Raw genomic sequence first — 20510 nt, forward strand, 5'->3', positions numbered from 1 at the left:
GATCACAGGTATTGAAAAATAGCTTTTTTTCTCTGGCATAATGGGGAAAACTACCTTGGGAAAGGGATGGAGAAGAAGCAGGAAAGGAAATAGATACTCACAGGAAGTTGCAACTAATAGAATTCTTTATTGTGAATCACACTCTAGCTTATTTCCTGGTAAAGCACCCATTCTTTCAAAAGACTTATTTAGCATTTGGTGACAAGAGTGGGATGTTCTCTGAAAATGTAGAGGTAAATGCATTCTCTTTCTTCTTTTAGATTACTTTGTCCTGCTTAGAGAAATAAATTGTTTCAGCTTTGAGTGAGCTTTGTCTGTTCTTGATGCAAGAGTGAATGCTGAATTGCATCATCTCTTAAGGGGTGGATGGAGTTATAGTGGTATAGCATCTGTATTGTGAAACCGTGTCTCTGGTAGGTGACTAGAGCGTACTTTAGTCTGTGGATAGGGAATTGGATAATTTATCTGGACAGCTCTGAATTCAGTCTTTAATTTATTTTTCTTACAGTCAATTTTGCTTCAAAATTCACAATTTAACTAGGCATTTTGTGAGGCGAGACTGAAAAAATGTTTGATGTAAATGAGTGTTTTGTAAGGCCAGCATTCTGCTTTATCTCAGTTATTACATTGATTCTTCTTTAGCCTTTAAATTCATGATCAATCACTACCTTGTAGTAATGACAATTGCAGCATTTTGCAATTTCTTTAAAACAGAGAAAATACTTCTCTTTGTTTTGTAGCCTCTGCATTCACAGTTGTATAACTGCTAAATGTGGAAAGTGGCCTGGTATTAAGGCAAAAAAGATATTATCTTGTACTTAATTTCTTAGCTTTCTGGTGCATGAGTACTATGGGTTATCTGTCATATTCCATACTTGAAAATCCTCTCTTCCGAGGAACTGTATGTCTCCTTGCCTGTCTCTCTGTTTTAACTGAGTGAGTGATGTTGTCAAATTTTTCTCCTTCAGTGTTGCCAAAATGTTTTTGAATAGCATTGATGAAAATGGGACACAAATTGTTATTCACTGTGCTGGAAATTGGTAAATCTCTGCTAAGCAAAGGATGCTTTAGTAACTAAAGCCTTAAGAAGTCTTGTTTATTTTTGGAGCAGTGGATTTGGAAATTATGTAGCTAGATATAAATGTGCAATATTTGTATAATTGTACATGTTTATAAAGAGGTGGTGGCCTAATTTATAAACAGGTTGATTTTGTTTGCTTTAGATAAACACATGCAGTAATATTACCCTTATATATGGTGACAATAAAATTCTTTGATTTTTGGCTTTTAGTGAGTCTTAAAGACTGTAAAATAAGTCCTGTAGTTCTATATGTGGTATTTCTAATTATTTTTTTTAATTTTGCTCTTCTCCAACAGGAAGGAACTGGAGACATTCAAAGGTAAATTATATTTTTATTTTCTACTTAAACGTTTGTAAGAGTTACGGTAATTTTTGAATTAAGTGAAACTAGGAAGGAACTTTTGCCCTTCTACATTTGACAGTGTTAATTTTATGTTGACCTAACAGGCTGTGTATTTTTCATTTTACCTGTTCTTGCTACTGTTTTCTTTGGGAGAGTCCTAAGTGTGGGGAGAACACAGATATTTTGTTGTCTTCTCTAGGTTTCAGAGATTGCCTTATCTAATTCAAGCCTTTCCCTTGGTGTTCAGTTTTTGTAGTTGATGGATTTGTCTTCAACTAGTTGATGTCTTTTCTAGCACAGATATATTTTTGGCGTGTGTTACATGTTAGATTTTTGTCTGGCTGTTTCCAGGGAATTTTCACAGTATTATGCAAATTTAACTTTTGTAGCTCAGCTTGTTGGAGATACTCGATGATATGTACAAATATTTGTCCAATATGTGATGTAATGGCTGGGAACTCTGTCATGTACTATTGCTTTGTCTCTGGTACATAGATGGAGCACAGTCCCATTTTCAGGAAGCCCCAAACTGAGGCTTACTCTACCTACTGGTGTTAATGTTTGATCGGCTTGAAAATTGCTATTATCTCTTGCTTGGGATAGGATGTGACTGTGAGTTTGTGACTAGTATTTATGATAGTGAAGTCAGGTGCACTGACTTATGTCAATCAATTGTCTCTTGAAATTGAAAGGAGGGATGGAAATTTCTAACAGCTGCATTCCTTTGCCTTTTCAGTTCATTGCTATCTCATCTTTGTGATGCTACAAAAGGAAAATAACAGTTACAGTAACAGATAAGCAACACAGATTATATAAAATGTCACTTTTTCTGTAGCTTACCAAACCAACCCTTTTGTTGATTGATTTGACAGCTTTCAACATAGAACAGCTCAATACAAAATGGAAGATAATGCCAGGCTCCTTCTCATCCAAAGCAAGGCAGCTACTTTGTAGTACCTGGTGCTTGTGAGAACAGTGAATCCTGGTTTTTTGTTTGTATTGATCAAGTGTTTTAAGTGAGTTTCTGGAAGCTAGGAGAGTAGTTTCCAAAGTCATTTCTCTCTAGGTCGCTTGTTCTTTTAATAGAGACTTTAATGTTATTTGACAGTAAGTATTTTAGAAAGACAGTTATTTTGATGGAAGAGGAACGTGGTAGCTGTGTGCTGACCTTGAAATTTATATCAAACTAAGCAACTGGTTCTGTAATGGGTACAGAGGCATTCAGATTTCCAATACTGGTTATGAAAGACCTGGTAGCCAAGAGAAGGCTAGATAAGCATAGGGGGATGAATCGTGGGAAATGGATATTAAACATCTGTCAGCCTAATTTGTATGGGTTTTTGTACAGTGAACTGGTGGACAAGCTTGTACCTGACAGAAGAGAAGGGGAGAATAACTAAGAAAATTTCAAGAATGTCTTGTCAAGCAAGTCTAATTCCTTTCTAGAAGATGACAACAAGAAGTTTTAAAATAAACAATAGATTCCATGTTTTAACGTTGGCAACAACTTTCACTGCTTTTCCTGACATTTCCCAGGGAATTGGGATTAAATTACTAAAAATCCAGGTGCACAATTGATTGAAAATACATGTTTGGAGGAAATGTTCATGGGTCTCTGACTTACTAACTTCACAGATCTTGGAATTTTTGTTGTCAGCCCTGATTGTGAAGTAGAGGTATTCATTATATTGGCTTCAGTCAGTCTTTTTCTGGCCTTTTGGACCTTACATTAGTATCTGGCATTTCCTTCATCAGCTGGAATTAGGGAGAGTAGGAGATTCCTAGTTGTGAAGGATTCATTACATAATGGCAGATGTTTCAGTTCTAGTGCAGCTTTGCCCAGTCTAACTCGGGGCTCCTACCTGAGTTTTCTGTTTTGAGCTGCTTCCAGGGCTCGCTAAATTTTGGCAAAAATGATCTGTCACTTGGTTGGCTTTAGTTTCGGCTGATGAAGCACACTGAGATAACTCGCTGGATGTCCATAGGAATCCTGTCACAGAGGAAAGAAAAGGCAGCAGCAAGGGCAAGCAGTGTGTCCTAAGTTAACAGCCTAACACTGTAATCTAAAAAGCAAAAGAAGCCAGGAGAAATTGGTTCCAACTGAAACATGTTAAGTAGTTGAGTAGATGGCGCTTTATATTTTAATACTGCAAGTATAGACTACATCCCCAATTAATTTGTCTTTGCATAATTGTCCAGAGTGAAATGTCTTCCTCAACATGCTGTTCATGAAATACCCAGTGCAGGGTCTAGGGAAGAAGAACTCTTTAAAATACCTTTCCATACACTTGCATCTTTCAATGCATTTGCTCTTGAAATCGTTGTTACATTAAAATCTGTTCCAATGGAAAAATCTGAAATGCCATTTTTTATAATAGTAACTTGTTATTTGTGAATTTGAATACCATATGCTAAAAAGTAATCGCTTCCAGGATATAAGGATGGTAAATGTCTTGCATAAAAATATCTTTGATAAAGATACAAGATTGTTCTTTCTGAATATGCAGGCATTAAAGTACCAAAAAAAAAAAATAAATCCTTCAGTATGTTTGGTAGAAGGGTTAAAAGAGAGTTGTATGCATTTTTTTCAGTGTCCAGGTACAACTCGCACGTTCACCAGTGAGCTCTTATGCCTTGCTCAGGATAGAAAGTAAGAAAGTCAGTCAGATAGAAAGAAACTGAATGGTCTAGTCTGAGATTCAAAATACCACAGCACTAGAAACTTGAATTTTGTGATGCATCCCATCAATTGCACAATGAATACAGAAAACAATGCAAATTTTATATTGGCACTGACCCTGCGAGTGCAGGTGTGTCTTCACAGACCTCTCAGATGTGTTTTAAAACTTCACTTCCCTGCAGTTTCCTGGATGTGTAAATACAAATAGGTACACAGGTGTAGTCTGTAAATTTGTGAAATCTTCAAATGTCTGTAACTTTAAAAACATTTTAGGTGCTCTTGTATATACCTAGTGTTTATTTATTTTAATATTGAAGCAAAATCTACACAATCAAGAAGTGGAATTGTTTCTGGTTTCATTTGCAACTTCCCACTGTGTGTGCCAAGGTACAAAGTGTTAATTTGTTGATGTTTTAAGTGTATTCTTTGAAGACCCCAGGTGTCATCCAGAAGGGGCCCTAACAGGGAGTGTATATATGCCGGTTTGCAGCATTGGAAAGTGTTGAGAATCCACAAACTCTCTTGCTTGTTGATGTTAGCATGAAATAAGAGTGTAATACTATTTTAAGAAATTATTAATTATTTTTGTATTGGTCAATGCTTTAGAACTTGTTTCTACCATTTTCATGTTGGTATTGCAAATTGTACTCTTTCATTGTGATGTATAGATTTACTATCCTTCCTTTTGCTTCTAGACTTATTTTTATAGGGCCAGACATTCTCCTTGGTTGTTTGCTGCACATACAGTGTATAGTGTGCAGGGGCAGGACAAACCTTTCCAGTCTCTCTTCTTTCAACCACAAGGGTTTTTATTACAGAGTAATTGAAATTGATTATTATTTAATAATCTGTAATGCTGAGAAAGTGAAGGTTAGAAGCTTTCCTGCTTTTTTGTGTTAAACATCTCTCTCTGAAGTAGGCAGGGAATGAGTGTGTGATGTCGTTGTCGACACTGCTGCAGCCACTGGCATTTGTGTACCTGAAGTGTGAGGACAGAACATCTCCATGGTTGTCCAGGTCCTTATGTATTTTTAGTACTTTATCTTTCAGAGGTCTTTGCTATAAAAGATGATGGATTTATGAATGGAAATGTTGTTATGCCATATGGAGTAGCCTGCAAGTTTCTTCCTAGCGTGCACCAATTTCAGTCTTGGGAGAACTGCTTGTAGGAACTGGCTTATGCTCTGTGCTGTCCTGTCTTGGCTCAGACTCACAAAGATGCTAAAAAAAAAAGTGTTCTGTTCTGAATCTTGGCAATTTATTGCAATAGTAGAGTTTATTTTAGTTGATATTTGTGTGTGGTTTTGATTTTAGTATTTGATGGGTTGTGCTCTTGCATCATTTAGAAAGGTATTATTTTCATTTTACAGCTGAGAAACTGGAAATTAGATAGCACATATGTGGTTATTTGCTCCTGATACTTGAAACCTAGTGCATTTTGGAGTGCACTGAGATTTCAAATCATTCCATCATCCTTCTAGGCACATGGTGCCATTCTTTAATTTATTTTTTTATTTTTTGAGTTAACATTCCTTTAGTTCCAGAACAGCCAGGATTGTGTAGTAAATAGTTACAGAATACTGTTAATCTCATTAGAAGATGGAAGAGTGGAGCAGATAATGGGGTACGTAATCAGCAGTGAGAGAGTAGGGAAAAAAATAAAAGTTTTAGAAGTAGTAGAATTGCACAATGTTAATAACATATGCTATTGAGTTACTTCTAATTTATCCAAATAGGAACTATACACATGATAAATTTTAGAATTGTTTGTAAAGGTCCCTTTTTATTAAACATTCAGGATGCAATGTTTTGAGCTCATTTCTGGAAAAACAAACTAAAGCTTTAGAGGCTGTTTAGAGATCAGCAACACAGCACTTTTGGACAATGAAAGGTGGCAGCAACTTTGCAAGGGCAAATATGCACATGGCTTTGGCTACTGAGTCATGCATATTTCTAAGCTTTAGCAGGATTAGTTTCATTCAAGCTCAGGGAAACAGGTCATATGACCATTTTCAGCACTTCTGTTTACAATACAACAAAATATGTTTTCAGCCTTTTGAATCAGAGTTCTTTCCCAAACAAGGCCTGATAAGTTTTAAGAGCATTATCAAAATATTCGTTGAGAACCTGACCTGTGAAGTAAAGAGGTGTTTTTTCTTGCTTTTGTCTTCAAGGTTAGGCCATTGGGTCACATTTGATATGCAGATTTTTTGTCATCCCTATTCATGCATCTAAGATTGCTGCTGTTGAAATTGCAGTTTTCCAGTCCTTTTATCAGGAGCTTAAATATGTTTATATCCAAACTTTAATTTCCTGGCTTTTGCTGTTCCCTCTTCTAAGAGCACACAATATTTGTAGCAGTCTGTTGACTTCATCTCTTTGTTCTCCATTTTTTGAGATCTGCTCACTTTAACAAATAGTGTGCCAAACTGATTTTTTTTTCATCCAGTCTAGGGATCCTCTTTATGGTGCTGTATTCTGATGGAACTCAAAGTAAAACTCCTTTTTCCTACTCTTCATATTGCCTTCCAGATGTGTGAGCAATATACAGTGGAGGTCTTTACAGCTCGTGGTTGACGAAGTTCATGCATTCAGTGATGTAGCTGCTCTTGAAGTTGAGCTGTCATTGTGAGCACATAATCCTGTATGTTTCTTCTGAGCAAGAGTAAAATGACATTGTAATAGAAATTAATTCCAGCCACATGGAGTTCAATTACTTAAACACTTCTGTGGTCCAAAACTTCAATATTTGAACCTTGTAGCACTGACAACTCTTGCTCTATCATACCAGAAAACAGTTGGGAAATTCTTTTGTAATAAAGCTAAAATGGAATTAAAATTTCAGGTTTATATTCAGATATCAGGGGTTTTCCTCATTATTTTGCTATGAACTGAAAATATCCTGATAGATTTCTAGTTAATACTGTGTTTTTACTAGCTTCTTTCCCATCCAGGCTGTGGAAGGAGAGCCTTGCAACTCTACGTTATTTGTGGCAAGAGTTGGCCAAGACTCTTATATATGATAACTATTCTCTAGGGAACAGAAAGATTTGAGACTTGGGCACTTCTGGTGAGTGAAACCTTGAGTTGAGGCAAAGAAGTTTAACTACTTAAGTTCCATTTTAGTGTAATAGGATGAGACAGATGGAGGAGGAAACAAGATTCTGAAGTGTCCTTATAGCTACCTTGCTTTTGATTTTGCTTTTTATGTTTTCAAGCTTGTAGATTCTTGCATGTATTTAACTCTCAGGACACATTTTTACAGTTTGTAGGTCTGAATCTAGCTTTTTGTGTCTTCTGTTTTTGCTCCTTTTTTTCCCTTCCCTGAAATGGTATGGCCTTAAAATCAAGCCTTTTAAAGAATAGTGATTTTGTTTTAAAATCCTTTTAAACAGAGGAATTTAAGGAAGGTTCACTCTTTCACTGGTTTCAGTCCTCCCCAGTAAATAATTGAATCTTTATACATCTGGGCAGATATTACCAACACTGAAATATATGTAGGAGCTTTCAAATGTACTTTTCTGTAGCCTACTGGTGGATGGTGGTGAGATGCACACGTCTGATTCTGTTTGGCCAAGTTATCAAACTTAATGGCATACTTTGAGAACTTGTTCTATCTATAAATACATACCCAGGAGCAGTGGAAGTTTCCAGTTTTCTGGGGTAATACAATTACAACACCAAAGCAATCGCTTGCCTCTTGCTGACCCTCTCAACGTGACTTTGTTCTCAATTGACAGCACAAACTGAACGTGAGGTGTAATTGAAAATGTATTAGCTGCCTTTGCCAAGGGGGCAAAATATTTGCTGGATTAGGTATTAAGACTGGGAGTGAAGCAAACTACAATGGGTAATATCTTGTGTATGCATTTATTTTGCAGATGACTGGAAATAAATTTAACTGTTATGTTAGTAAGCATCAAGTCTTCAGGACAGACAATATTTTCTGTACAAGAAATAGAATTTACGTTTCAATGGGAGAGGAAAAAAAGGGGAGGTTTGGCATATTTCAGCGGTAGAGACAAAGTTATCTACAATTCTGCCTTTGATTACTACATCAGAAAGCCAGTTTCCATTGTGGTTTGTCCAAAGGAGGGCTGCACTGTCAACTAACTCAATATATAATGGTTTGGGCTGAAAGGCACCTTAAAGATCATCTAGTTCCAAACCCCCTGCTCTGGCTGCGGTGCCACTCACTAGACCAGGTTGCTCAGAGCCCCATCCAACCTGGCCTTGAACACTTCCAGGGATGGGGCATTCACAAGCTCTCTGGCCAATCTGTGCCAGTACCTCACCACCCACTGAGTGAGGAATTTCTTCTAACATCCAATCTAAGCCTGTACTCTTTCATTTTAAATCCATTGCCCCTTGTCCTGTCACTCTCTGCCCATTAAAAGATCCCTCTACCTCCTTTTTATAAGCCCCCTTAAGGCCACAGTGTGGTCTCTCTGATATCATCACTTCTCCAGGCTGAAAAACCCCAGCTCTTAAAAATATGATATGATGAGGAATTATTTTCTTTTTGCTCATTTTTTATTAGTTTTCAACTGGAGAGGTGAAAGCAGGGCTTATTTTGGTAGTGTCAATACAGCCTTGGGTGGATCTTAGTAGTAAAATGGCATTCTTTACTAAGGTGGTTATATACTGGAAAAAGGCCTGAATTTTCAAAGCTGTAAACAGAGAGTAGGGTTTCTAGAGGAAGTCTCAAAGGGCTGCTATGAAGAGACCAGATTATTTATGGACAAACTAGATAGTCAGATTTCCTTGGAATAAATAGTGCGTGCTGTTCTAACTTGACTGATATAAGTTTTGGTTTTGTCACTTCTGTTCCAAGCCACTTCTGGTTTAATGCTTTAAATGCCTTTTTATTTATTTATTTTTAATTTTTTGTCTGTTGTCTCTTTGGCTATAATGTAAGTTTTTATATTACAGATTCGATAGTGCAGTTTATAGCCTCGATGCTCAACTAGATTTTAGGATTTTGGGTGATGGCTGTCACCTGAAAATACTATTCAGTCAATGAATTAGCATAACCCATAGAGTGCTAATGTTACCAATACCTCTGAAACCTTGTGTTTATCAGGTTTTTTTAAAATGCTAGCTCTGACTGGGTAAGAGTGAAGAGCAGGAACCCTCCTTTCTATTCAATTCTGCTTCATCTACATATATTTTTAGAGAATCTTGTGGGTTTTATTTCATGAGACACCCACATGCCCTCGTCTTTTCTCTGTATTGCGTTTTGAGGGGGCTGGTTTATCCTCCCAACAAATTTTAGTAGTGATGCATTTATGTAGTTCTCTCTTTTTTTCCTTGATTCCTACTCTCTTTGCAATCTAGTATTGCACTAAGTCAGAAGCCCTTTCAGAGGTCAGATGTATCACAACAAATTTGGCATCACTGTAGCTTAAAATAAGATGCCTCATGGGTGTGCAGGTGCAGCTCCTGTTGGCTGTGGTAGAAGTTTATGCTGGAATCAGCCTTGCAAAATCCTGGTTTTGTGAGGAGTGGGGAGGAGGCCAGGGTAACAATAGGGATTTTCTTCAGCCATTGCCAGGGTGAATAGCAAAGTGTGTAGATAATGGGAAACGATTTCATGGGAACATTAGGCCTGTCATACCCAGTTTGTGTAGAAAAGAAAATATTTAAAGGTGTAATATTTTAATTGTCTCTAATGCTTAAATGACTGATGTGGAAAGAAATAGAAGCCAGTTCTGTCTACAGCTCTAACTTGAATTCATCCTTTAATTACTGAAGTTCAGACTGAAGGTGGGATTATCTCACGATTATTATCATTCTTTTAATCTTTCACATAGATATTTTGGTGTTGTTTTCACCAGTTGACTAAACCCGAGTTTTGTAGGCCAAACATTCTGGTTATTTTTGCTTTTAATGATGTCGATTGGGGAAGTATTTGTTATATAATTGCCTTTTTTCCCTACTCTGTATTTTGATAATGGGCACAGACAAGGTTTGCAAAATGTGATCTTTTTAAGTAAAAGAAAGGAATTGCTATGGCTATCCTGGTTTCTGGCAGCACTGTGCACCCTCCTAAACTGAAGAGGCATCGTGTGCCAGTGTTCCCAGTTCTGAGGTATGCCTTACAGTTTTTGAACATAAATGCACAGTTGTGTAACTGCAGCATCACCAGAGCCAAAGATTCTCAGTCATATGCTGTTGCTGTATTTTTTTTCCCTCGACTGCATAACCTTTTTTTTTTTTTTTTTAGGTTTTTTTTTTTAGTTCTTGATGAAAATGTAGCCTGGATATGTAATACAGAAAATTCAATTTTCAGTAGAGAATGCTGTTCTAATTTATTTTAAAAAATCACATCCAAGGCTTTTAATATTTTATGTGTGAAGTAAGAATAGTCTGTAATCTGGTTTGTGGGGTATCTGAGCTAAGCCATGGTAAGGAAAGACACTTTAAGGGGTGAGCTTTGTGAACGGCGCCGAATAAAAAAAAAGAATTCAGAACCCTTCTGTACCTTTCCCCTTGCTCCTGAATCATTTTCAGACGCTTCCAGCTCTCTGCCAAATAAACACATGCTGTAGCTGCGTGTCATCAGATTATATCCCGCTGGGAAGATTTCAGTCTCTGCAGCACCCCTTGGTTTAGCAGCATGTGGTATCTTCCCAAATACATGCCTGCATTTCTGGTGGAGCCCAGCTGCTGGGAGCTTGTGCTCAGGTTCTGGGGAGGCGCTGAGTTGAAGTATCCATGTGTGTGCAGCTGCATCTGCGTGTGAGTGGCCCATCGGAAACTGCCCGTCGCGGTACCACTGCTTTGAAAAAGCAGCCTTCTGGCAAAGGTCTTTGTTCTGCATCAGTGAAGATGCACATCACTGAGGCTGCTTGGTAACTGGAGCTTTCACTTGACCAGTGCTGGGTTTCTTTTTACTTGCTTATTTCTTACTGCCATGTCATCTCCGGGAGGCACTGAGAATACTCAGAAGAATTCACGTAGGTGCAACTTTATTATCATCTTTATTATTTGTCACCTTACCTTGCTAAGCTAATGTAAAATGCAAAATGAAATTAAAGTTAGCTTAATTGATTTCTTCAATTACCACCATTGCCTGATTTGCAAAGGGTGTGCTGTAAATGACAGGATAATTATCAACTTGATTTAGCAAATTGGAAAGAAATGTTGACTTAATGTCTATTTTTTCAGGGCTTTTGTTTTTTGCTTTGCTGTTGTCTGTCTCTTTGCATTATTGTCAAGGTATTAATCAGAATTAGTAAAAGAATTCAAATACACAGATATCTTGTTAGTTAAAATTCAAGCAGGCGTGTCTAAGGGTGGGGTGACACCAGAGGATGAGAGGAGACAGAGAATATTGTCTGAAGATAAAACCAAGAATAAAAAAATAGAGCAGGAAGTGTCAGCATAGATAGTCATGCTAATTTCCTTTAGATAAATAAAACAACAAGGAAATTTTAAAGGTATATTTTTAATGAAGCAGCTAATGTTATTTACATCCATATAACCCCCCTTTATGATGTGAAACAATGTTCTTAATCATGCAACCAATAACATTTTAATTCTATTAATTTGTAAGTAATGGTGTTTAGAACTGTGCACTAATTCAAGTTGAAAGAAAATGTAGATTTCTACTCTGATTCTTTTTATATTCTTTTACATAACCACTGGAAGAGGTTTTTTTTTCTGTTACCATTCATGTGGATTTTTTTTTCTGTGGATGTCCAGGACCAAAAGATAGGAGTAAATGGAACTATTTGCTATTTTACTAACCTGTTGGAGCATACCTTTATCACAGCTCTACCTATGAGTTGTAATTTTGACCACTAAAGTTGATATTCATGTTAAATAATTATATAGAGTTGAATATTTTGTTTTAAATAATTCATCTGATATGGGAGAACTCTTTACATTCGTGTTGATTGGAAATACTTAATTTGTAAAAATACTTGTTTTTCATAAGTCTAGTCAGATCAGTTGATTGTTTACTTAAAGAAGGCAAAATTTACCCTCTGTTCTGCTAAACGTGGTGTGACCACTCTGCATTCAAAATTATGTAGTGTTGCAAGCAATATATATATATCCTACTGGTATAATCCATTTTGTATTCTTAACTGCTTCGTGCATATTGGCAGAAGTTGTCCCTCTTTACTTGTTCTTGTTTCCTGAAATTGCAGTGGAAGTATAGGCAAAGAGGGGCACAGCTGCAAGTATTTACTTTTTTCCCTTATTTACCATCGTATCTTGGACAGTAGAACAGCTGTTTTGTGTGTGGGGTGGGGTCAACTTTAGAATTATATAAGGAATAGTATATGAAATTGGAGAATAGTTCGCAATGTAAGCCTTAGCAATATTACTTCAGGTACTTCTGAGAAGAGGTAGCAGAAAGTAGAAGCCTTAGTTAGAACATTAATATTGGAAATGTTAACACCTCTGTGGTAACCAGGATTATTCTAATTTTTTTAATCACATTTTCATCTGTGACTTTGTGACAGAAAAAAATAATGCAAAACATATTTTTGGATGATCTCTTTGCTCACCACCTATGTAGGCTACACTTAATGACAGGTTAAAAAATACTCATATACCTACTTTTAAATGCTCTAACAAGGCCAGCTGTAGTTTTTTTTGGGGTGCTGAAAGACCAGATGCTGTAGGCTCTTGCTTTATTGTCAATTTATCATGGTGCAAATGATTTTTTGAGCAGTTTTGTAAGGACAGTATTCTTTCTTTTGGCATGCTGCTTCTATTTTATGTTAGAAATATGACTATAAATGCAGACATTTCATCAATTTGATTTGTAACTAAATAAATGTACAGCCATAGATTATACACTTTTTATGTTTCTCCACATGATGCCATTTCTTTCTGTAGTGGTACTCTAAATATGATACTATTCTGGTTCTTACAGTGTTCAAAAATAGTAAAATTGTTTTAAAATCTGCAGTAGAAATAATTTATTCCTTCTTTATAGCATGTTCTTACATAAATTTGAGCCCCGCCTTTCCCAGCAGTGTGTTATTAAACTACTTGCTCTGCTCAGGTTCTAATGAGGTGTGTGGATGGCTGAGGTGTGCATGTGGGCATGTAGGAATTCTGAATGCTTCTCTACTCCTTTCAGTAAATGGAACAAAAATGTGGATATTCTGGTAAACTATTCTGCCTGTTTTATTTGAGTGTTAGGTATGTCATGTGAAATTGTATCAAGTCAGTGGAGCTGAAACTGCACAAATGTTAAGTCTTTGGTACTGTAGCTTGTGTGGCGTCCTTTTTCGGGGATGCATCTGCTTTTGCAGGTGAAATATTGTGTAATAAAAATAGATATTTAAAATGTGAGGTATTTTTAAAAGGCAGCAACACATTTTTATATGTACGTAATATTTCTGAATTGCGTATTTCTAATAGACTGTGTGAGTTAAGGCCAAAAGAGGTTAAGAGGCAGTTTTGACTTACGCATTGTTTCATTTTAATCACTTGGGTTACTCTGTGGATTAGGGTGAAATAAGAATCTTATGGAGATGTCACTCAGCCCTTTTTTTCCTTTTATGTAGAAGGCAGCTAGTGCTATTTTGATGTTGCATAAATGAGACTTGATCAAAACGTAGTTGGCTGTGTCTCATTTTAAATCAAACGGGAATGGTGCCATTTATAGGAATAAGTTTCTGTCTTAATTAGATGATTATGCAATCACTCCAGACCTTGCACACTAGAGTTTCCATTGGCTCAGGAGAGTTCTCCCTTGACTGTAATCTTAATTCCTCATAGATTTATTCTCTCTGGTTATTGAACGTTAAACTCGAAGCCCATGCCTTGTGGAGAAAGCACACTGAACACCCCACAATTTATTTTCAGTTATCTTGTGCGTTCACAAGGGTAGGAAATGAAACTGGTGGTACTTGATAGGCTCAGGGTTTGCAGGTCACCAGCCATATGGGAATTGTAGTTTTGCTGGCACACTGTCCTAAGCCTTTGTTTTAAAGATTTATCTTTATTTTAAAGAGTGCCATTGTCCATGTTGTTACTCTCAGCTGCAGTGTAGCTTGTCTCTTGATGGAGAGCAGGGTCTTCAAGAGGGGCCTGTGACTTCAGCTTCTGTCTCCACAACACTGTGTGACTGGAAGAAATCTATCCACATTGTAGGTTTGGATGACATATGTATTTTTTCCCTTTTTGCTTGTTGGTACGTATTTAGAGGATTGTGCTGCCAGTCATTTAGCATCTGGGTCTTATTACAATTCAGTGTGTTTCTAATGAAAATCTATAGGAAAGCTGAAAGAATAGAAAGCCCAATCATTGATTTTCAGCACATTTGGGTAATGGGTATGAATGGGTATGAAAATGTCCACTAGTTGCAGGCTGGGAGGAAGTCTGGCAGAAGTACTTCTGTCTCTCTCATGATCTGTCCCTGTGCAGAGTTCAGGGTGCTTTTGTACCAATGAAGTTTTGTCCTGCGTATTAGTGATTATTCAGTTTAATAAAATCCATGGAGTGAAAACTAATTTTGTATGTGAAAGAATTGTGGACTAACTCTAGAACAGAAGAGAAAACAGAAAAGGTTTTATCTAGCACAGACAAAAATAATAAATAGCAAGCCAAAAAGTTTGGCAAGTGACATGTTATTGAGTGAGAATGATTTAGGAGGAAAACAATCTCAGTTATGAAGTCTCTTTTGAGAAATGAACTATTAGGATTAATTCAGCTGTAAACAGGGTAAATAACATCCAGGGATGGATCAATCATGAGATTTCCAGTGGACAGCTACAAATGAGGTGTTAGAGAAACAATTGAGTTAGAAGAACAGTGCTTATTTCACAAGATGCTAGGAAAGCTTGCCTTGCTTGACAGAGCAGGGGACATGGAGTCTTCAACGTGTAAGCATATTGAAGGAGAAAGAAAAATTCCAGAAAGGGCCGGGTGTGTTGGACTGTAGGGAGCTGGGGAGGTTGTTTTGTAATAATTAGTATGCCTCTAGCTAATTGTTAGTTGTGTTAACTGTTCTAGTATTAATTTATCAAAGAGGCTTTCTTAAATCCGGAAGCATGAAAATACTGTCTGCCTACATTGTGATACTGCTCAATTTTTTATTTTGTCTGGCATCAGTTGTTTTCTGCCCTACCATAGTCAAGTTGTACTGGGGAAGAGGAACACAGGAGTTTTGGACAAAACATCTGGAGTGCCGTGTCCAGTCTGGGATTCTCAGTACAAGAAAGACAAGCAGCTCCTGGAGAGGTCACAAAGATAATTAGAGGTCTGGAGCATCTCTCTTTTGAGGAGAGGCTGAGGAAGCTGGGCCTGTTTAGTCTGGAGAAAAGAAGACTGAGAGGGGATCTTAAAGGCAGGTGCCAAGAGGATGGTGCCAGACTCTTTTCAGTGGTGCCCAGCAACAGGATGAGGAGCAATGGCCTTAAACTGAAATGCAAGAAGTTCCACCTCAACATGAGGACGAACTTCTTTACACTGAGGGTGGCAGAGCTCTGGAACAGGCTGCCCAGGAAGGTTGTGGAGTCTCCCTCTCTGGGGACATTCAAAACCCACCTGGATGTGTTCCTGTGTCACCTGTCCTAGGTGACCCCACCTTGGCAAGAGGTTGGACCGGATGATCTCCAGAGGTCTCTTCCAACCCCAACCATTCTGTGATTCTGCTGAAGTCTGTTGGGTAAAAAAAAAACCTGTTGGTTTTCTGATTCTTGTAATCTGCTGCTCTTCTGTCTACAGAGGGTGAGAATTAATAGCTCTGTGGTATAAATTTAGTCATTGATGACTAACCTGAAACTTTGTTATATAAATGTCAATTTTGCCATATTCTGCTAATTGGATCCATGTTCCAGTGATGTCCTCACTTATCATTCTTAGTTGCTATTTTGATATAGAAGGCAATATGGCATCTGTCTTGCTGGCAAAGGCTTCTGTAAAGAGTTCTGTATAAAGCCAAAAAATTGTATGGAACTATTAACTTCACTTAAAAGGGCAAGTCTGAGAAAAGTGTGGGGAAGGTTTTTGATTTTTATGATTGCCTGAAGACTTAACCATGTCTCAAGCACAAAAACAATTGAGATCTCTTCACAGAAGGTAAAAGCTCCAAATGCCACTTACTAACATTATAAGTGAGCTGATCTCAAACTTAGTCTAGTCATTTCAGTAATGAATGTGCATACCTTTTCATGTTCTAAGCATAGGGGACAGGATAAAATTTTATAAAAATGTTTGGGCTTTTCTTTATCTCTCTTAAAACTTCAGTTTAAAAACATCACTGTTTGTTAGGATTGCCTGTTTGCCATGGACAAAAATATGCTTCTTCAGCCTTGTTTTTCAGTTCCATGTAGTGCATGGTATTTTCTGGTTTATGTTTTATTGAGCTCTGTGGAAGTGTTAGATAATTTGTGTAAGCATGAAGTTTCTGTACAATGTAGCACTTTTTTAAAAAGTGTCTTCCTTTTTTCTTTACGTACGAGTTGATGACTTCCCTCTGCATTTGTAAACGGAGCATTAGTGGCCATCAGTATGATCTCTTATGTCCTGACCTAAAAAGAAAATTTGAAAAGCTGCATTCCCTCCCTTCTGGAGTCCTGGATGATTGCCAGAACTTTGCATTAAAGCCCACAAGCAGTGGTACTAGGACAGTTTTTGCCTTAAAAGATAGGTGGAGTTACATGCGGATCACCGCACCAGAATCTCTGGCGGGGTGGAGACAGATTTGCTCTGACAATATAATGCGCTTTGCAAGCTTCTATTTTAAGAATTCTTTGTGCTATGACTTTTTTAAGGCTATATTGAACAAGTATTTTGTTTCTCTTAAGAGTCCTACACTTCAGGAGGCTCCAAGTTCATAGAGACGCTGTTAAATTCTGCAAGTCAAAAAGTGCATGTACCTACAGAAGTATTTTTCAGAGTACTTCTAATCATAGCTCTTCCATATTTTATAGTTAAGCTACTTCATAGTGTTCTTTTGCCCTGTTACCACTTGGGTAGGTGCAGTCCAGTCTGTGAAGCACCTGAGAACTGATTTCCTACAGGACTTTCATCACTCCACAAATATCCTGGAGCAATCTGTGAAGTCTTGACTTCCAAGTTCATCCTCAGATGGGTGAAGGAGGGGCAGTGCAGGCGCCAATGACATGTTGCTGTATGTGACACACCTTGGATCTGACCTCCAGATCTCTTCTTGAAGGAGCAGGTAGCTCAGTTTCTGGGCTCTGACAGTTCTCCTAGCACTGAAACACAGATATAATTTGTAATGGCTGAGTAGCTGAGTGGTTTGTATTTTGGGAGGCAGGGAAGCAGTGGTATTAATTTGCTGTGTCAGTTTATATAACCTTGGTGACTCAGTGGGTGCACATTATGCTTCCAGTACTGCTGATTTAACTAGTTGCCTGCTGCCTTGCTCTCAGATCTGTCAGGTCTGTTCCTATAGGTTAATTAAAGTGAAGGGTGAAATATGGTCGACTGTTTAGAACTTTTAAAGAATAATTAAAACAGAAGTTAACATGGTATGTAAATGAGACTTTGAAATGCGGTCTTTCCAAATAGAAAATCATCAGCTGAGACCTATATCATTATAGGCTGCCTCATAGTAAATTCATGTTCTTCATTTTAACCCCTGGGTTTAAGAATAACATTCTTGTTTTATTTTCTGCATACATGCTATACATGCTTACAAAATGAAATTTCTTCCAGTCATTTTTGTTATGTTTTCTTCCCTAGGCTGAGTATCCTTATTTGGTTTGCTATTTAGAAAGCATTAGACAGGTGTTAGAAAAAGCAGGCCATCAGACTTTAATAGCTGCTTAATAGCTGCTGATGTGATTACTGTTTTCACTTTTAAAAATGGATTATAATAGCAGTATGCAAGTATATGATGCCTGACCTATTTTGAATTTGCTACCTTGCAAACTTCTTCATCAAAATGCAATTTATTCTAGCTCTTTAATACCTCATATGTTCATATATGAAATTATTTGTTATATATTGGGTACAATGCGTTTGTATTTATCCTGGAGAAAAGGAGGCTTTGGGGGGACCTTATTGCTCCCCACAACTGCCTGAAAGGAAGTTGTGGTGAGGTGGGTGTCAGTTTCTACTGCCAGGTAACAAGTGACAAGAGAAAAGAAAATGGCCTTAAGTTGTACCAGGGGAGGTTTATATTGGATGTTAGGAAAAGTTTCTCTGTGGAAAGGGTTGTCAAGCACTGGAACAGACTGCTCAGGGGAGTGGTTGAGTCATCTTCCACATATTTGTGAATGTATCCCTGGAAGCACTCAAAAATGTGGATATGGCACTTGAGGACTTGATTTAGTGGTGAACATGGTGGTGGTGCTGGGTTGATAGTTGGACTTGAGGATCTTAGAGGTCTTTTCCAACCTTAACAATTTTCTATGATTCTGTATTTACCAGATGTCGCCTTGATCTTTTCCAGCCTTCTGATGTTTGCATTTTTGTAGTGGAATTTCTTACAGATTTTTATGGAAACAAAGCGATGGTATGGTAAACTGTCTTTCTTGTTTATCATTCCTCTCTTGAGGGGGTACAATTGATGCACTTGTAGTTTGACCAGTGTGTTTGAAGAGGTGGCAACCTTATTCTCCAATCCCTGGTCATTGTCCAAAATCTATATGAGCCGAAATGCAAAAATAAACTTCCCTCTTTTTGCCCTGACAACCTGACACTGTCCATGTCGTTCATTTCGTGTCCTATAGCCACAACCAGTCTTCTTTCAAAAATACAGTATTGATGTATTATCAAATGTCAGTGCTTTTTCTTTCTTCTTGTCCAAGATTTTAAGCTTACTATGGTTAGATCTGTCTCTGATGCAGCCACTGTTTGATGTACATGGAAACACATGTATTGTCAAGGGAACTTGTTTACTGCATAAGGCACAGATGAAAAATAGTTTAGAATGAATTATATCAGCAAGGATGTTTCAAAATAGGAGGCTTTAAAACCAAATGTCTACAGTTTTATAGAGCATGAAATTATAATAATGATGTTACTTTGATTCCCTATGCATGCTTCAGTTCTCATTAGCCTTGGATAGTCACAGTTAGAAACAGATTTAATAGTTTATAAGAGAACAACAATAGGTTGAAGTTCAGTGCTTGCTGAACACCTTGGTATAGCATTCATTCCATCCTAGAGAGTAAATATGTGTTCCAACAGAACAGGAGTGTTCTTGATTCATTCCCAACCCCATCTCAAGCTTTGTTTATAATTTCAGGGATGTTTAGGAACTGATATTGCAGTGTTTTGCCACATGCTGACACTAGTGTGTTTGTCCCTGGTCTTGGAAGACCTCAGTCTTTCTTTGTCATGTTCCACTGGTTTTGTTGTTACCCAAGCCCCAGGACAGATTAGATGGTTTTAGTATTAGTCTTGTGAGGAGTTTTTTTCTTCAAATTCTCTTTGCTTATCCCACTTTGTCTGTCTCATTTGTGTTTTGAAAGGCATTCCAAAGTCTCTGAGCATCAAATGTTTAGACCTTCTTTGTTTGTAACCCACTTCCATTAAACTTATCTTTTACTTAAAAAATAAATTTTGGTCTTCATGACTGTGTACATGATTTTCCCTGCATGGAGTCAGTGAAATCAAATGTGGTGTCATCTGTTGTAATCTACAGCAACAGTGAAGAGATGAGAAATACTCTGCCTAAAGTGGTTGAAAGCTTAGGTCTTAAAATTCGTGATTTTATTTCTGTGTTAGTAATGAAAAAAAAATACTTTTGCTTGCTCTAAAAGGAGGCAGCAAATATCTTTTGCCATGGAAGTTGGACACCGTTGGGGCTGACAAAGCAGATGTAGGATGACAGGAAGAAAGAGAAGGAAACAGGGCAGATATAATGGTGGCCTGAAGGCAATGTTTTCCCACTGTCATGCCAAATGTGTTGTGAACAAATAATTCATATTTAATAAAGGTCATATTGTGTTCTAATGATACCCTCCTCTAAAATTAGTTTATGTTCAGATTTCAAGCAGCACATTATTCAAGCTTAGATGTGAAAGAGGAAAAAACGGGCACTGAGTAGGGTCAGTACACTTCTGCTTATAGTTGATCCTAATGCTTCAAAACTTAGCACTTCCACTTCCTAGTTCAGAATCACTATGCTGTAGGGTCTCTTTGAATTGGTCCAGGTATTGGTGGCTATATCTGTTGTAGAGATACAATGTGTGATTTTTTTGTTGCTACAGAGAATGATACCTAGTAGATAGGTGCTCTTTAGAGAGAGAGAGCGGGAGTTAGGAAATTTAACTTTTTCAGAGATCAGCTGGATGTTTGCCCTGTGGAGGAAATGTGCATGCATTTTGTGAGGTTTAAAGTACTTGTAACTAATTAGTGCTAAATTACTCTGAAGAACAAAATCAAAAATTAGGTTAACAAGGCCTTATACATATTCAAGAGTTAAGGAAAACATATAAATTAAATGTTCTGTATTTTTA

General features: G+C 37.4%; 1 protein-coding gene across 3 annotated transcripts in view; it reads left to right on the forward strand.

Moving 5' to 3' along the window:
• Positions 1-20510, forward strand: part of DTNBP1 (dystrobrevin binding protein 1) — a 65203-nt gene that overhangs the window by 26487 nt on the left and 18206 nt on the right. For all 3 annotated transcript variants that reach the window (XM_066188949.1, XM_066188959.1, XM_066188967.1), the window contains exon 7: positions 1378-1400. In XM_066188949.1, coding sequence (XP_066045046.1) covers positions 1378-1400 — 23 coding nt within the window. The remainder of the gene's footprint in view (positions 1-1377; positions 1401-20510) is intronic.

Source organism: Chamaea fasciata, unplaced genomic scaffold (genome assembly GCF_029207755.1).
Source record: "Chamaea fasciata isolate MVZ Bird 193981 ecotype frontalis unplaced genomic scaffold, bChaFas1.0.hap1 SCAF_1, whole genome shotgun sequence".
NCBI lineage: Eukaryota > Metazoa > Chordata > Aves > Passeriformes > Sylviidae > Chamaea > Chamaea fasciata.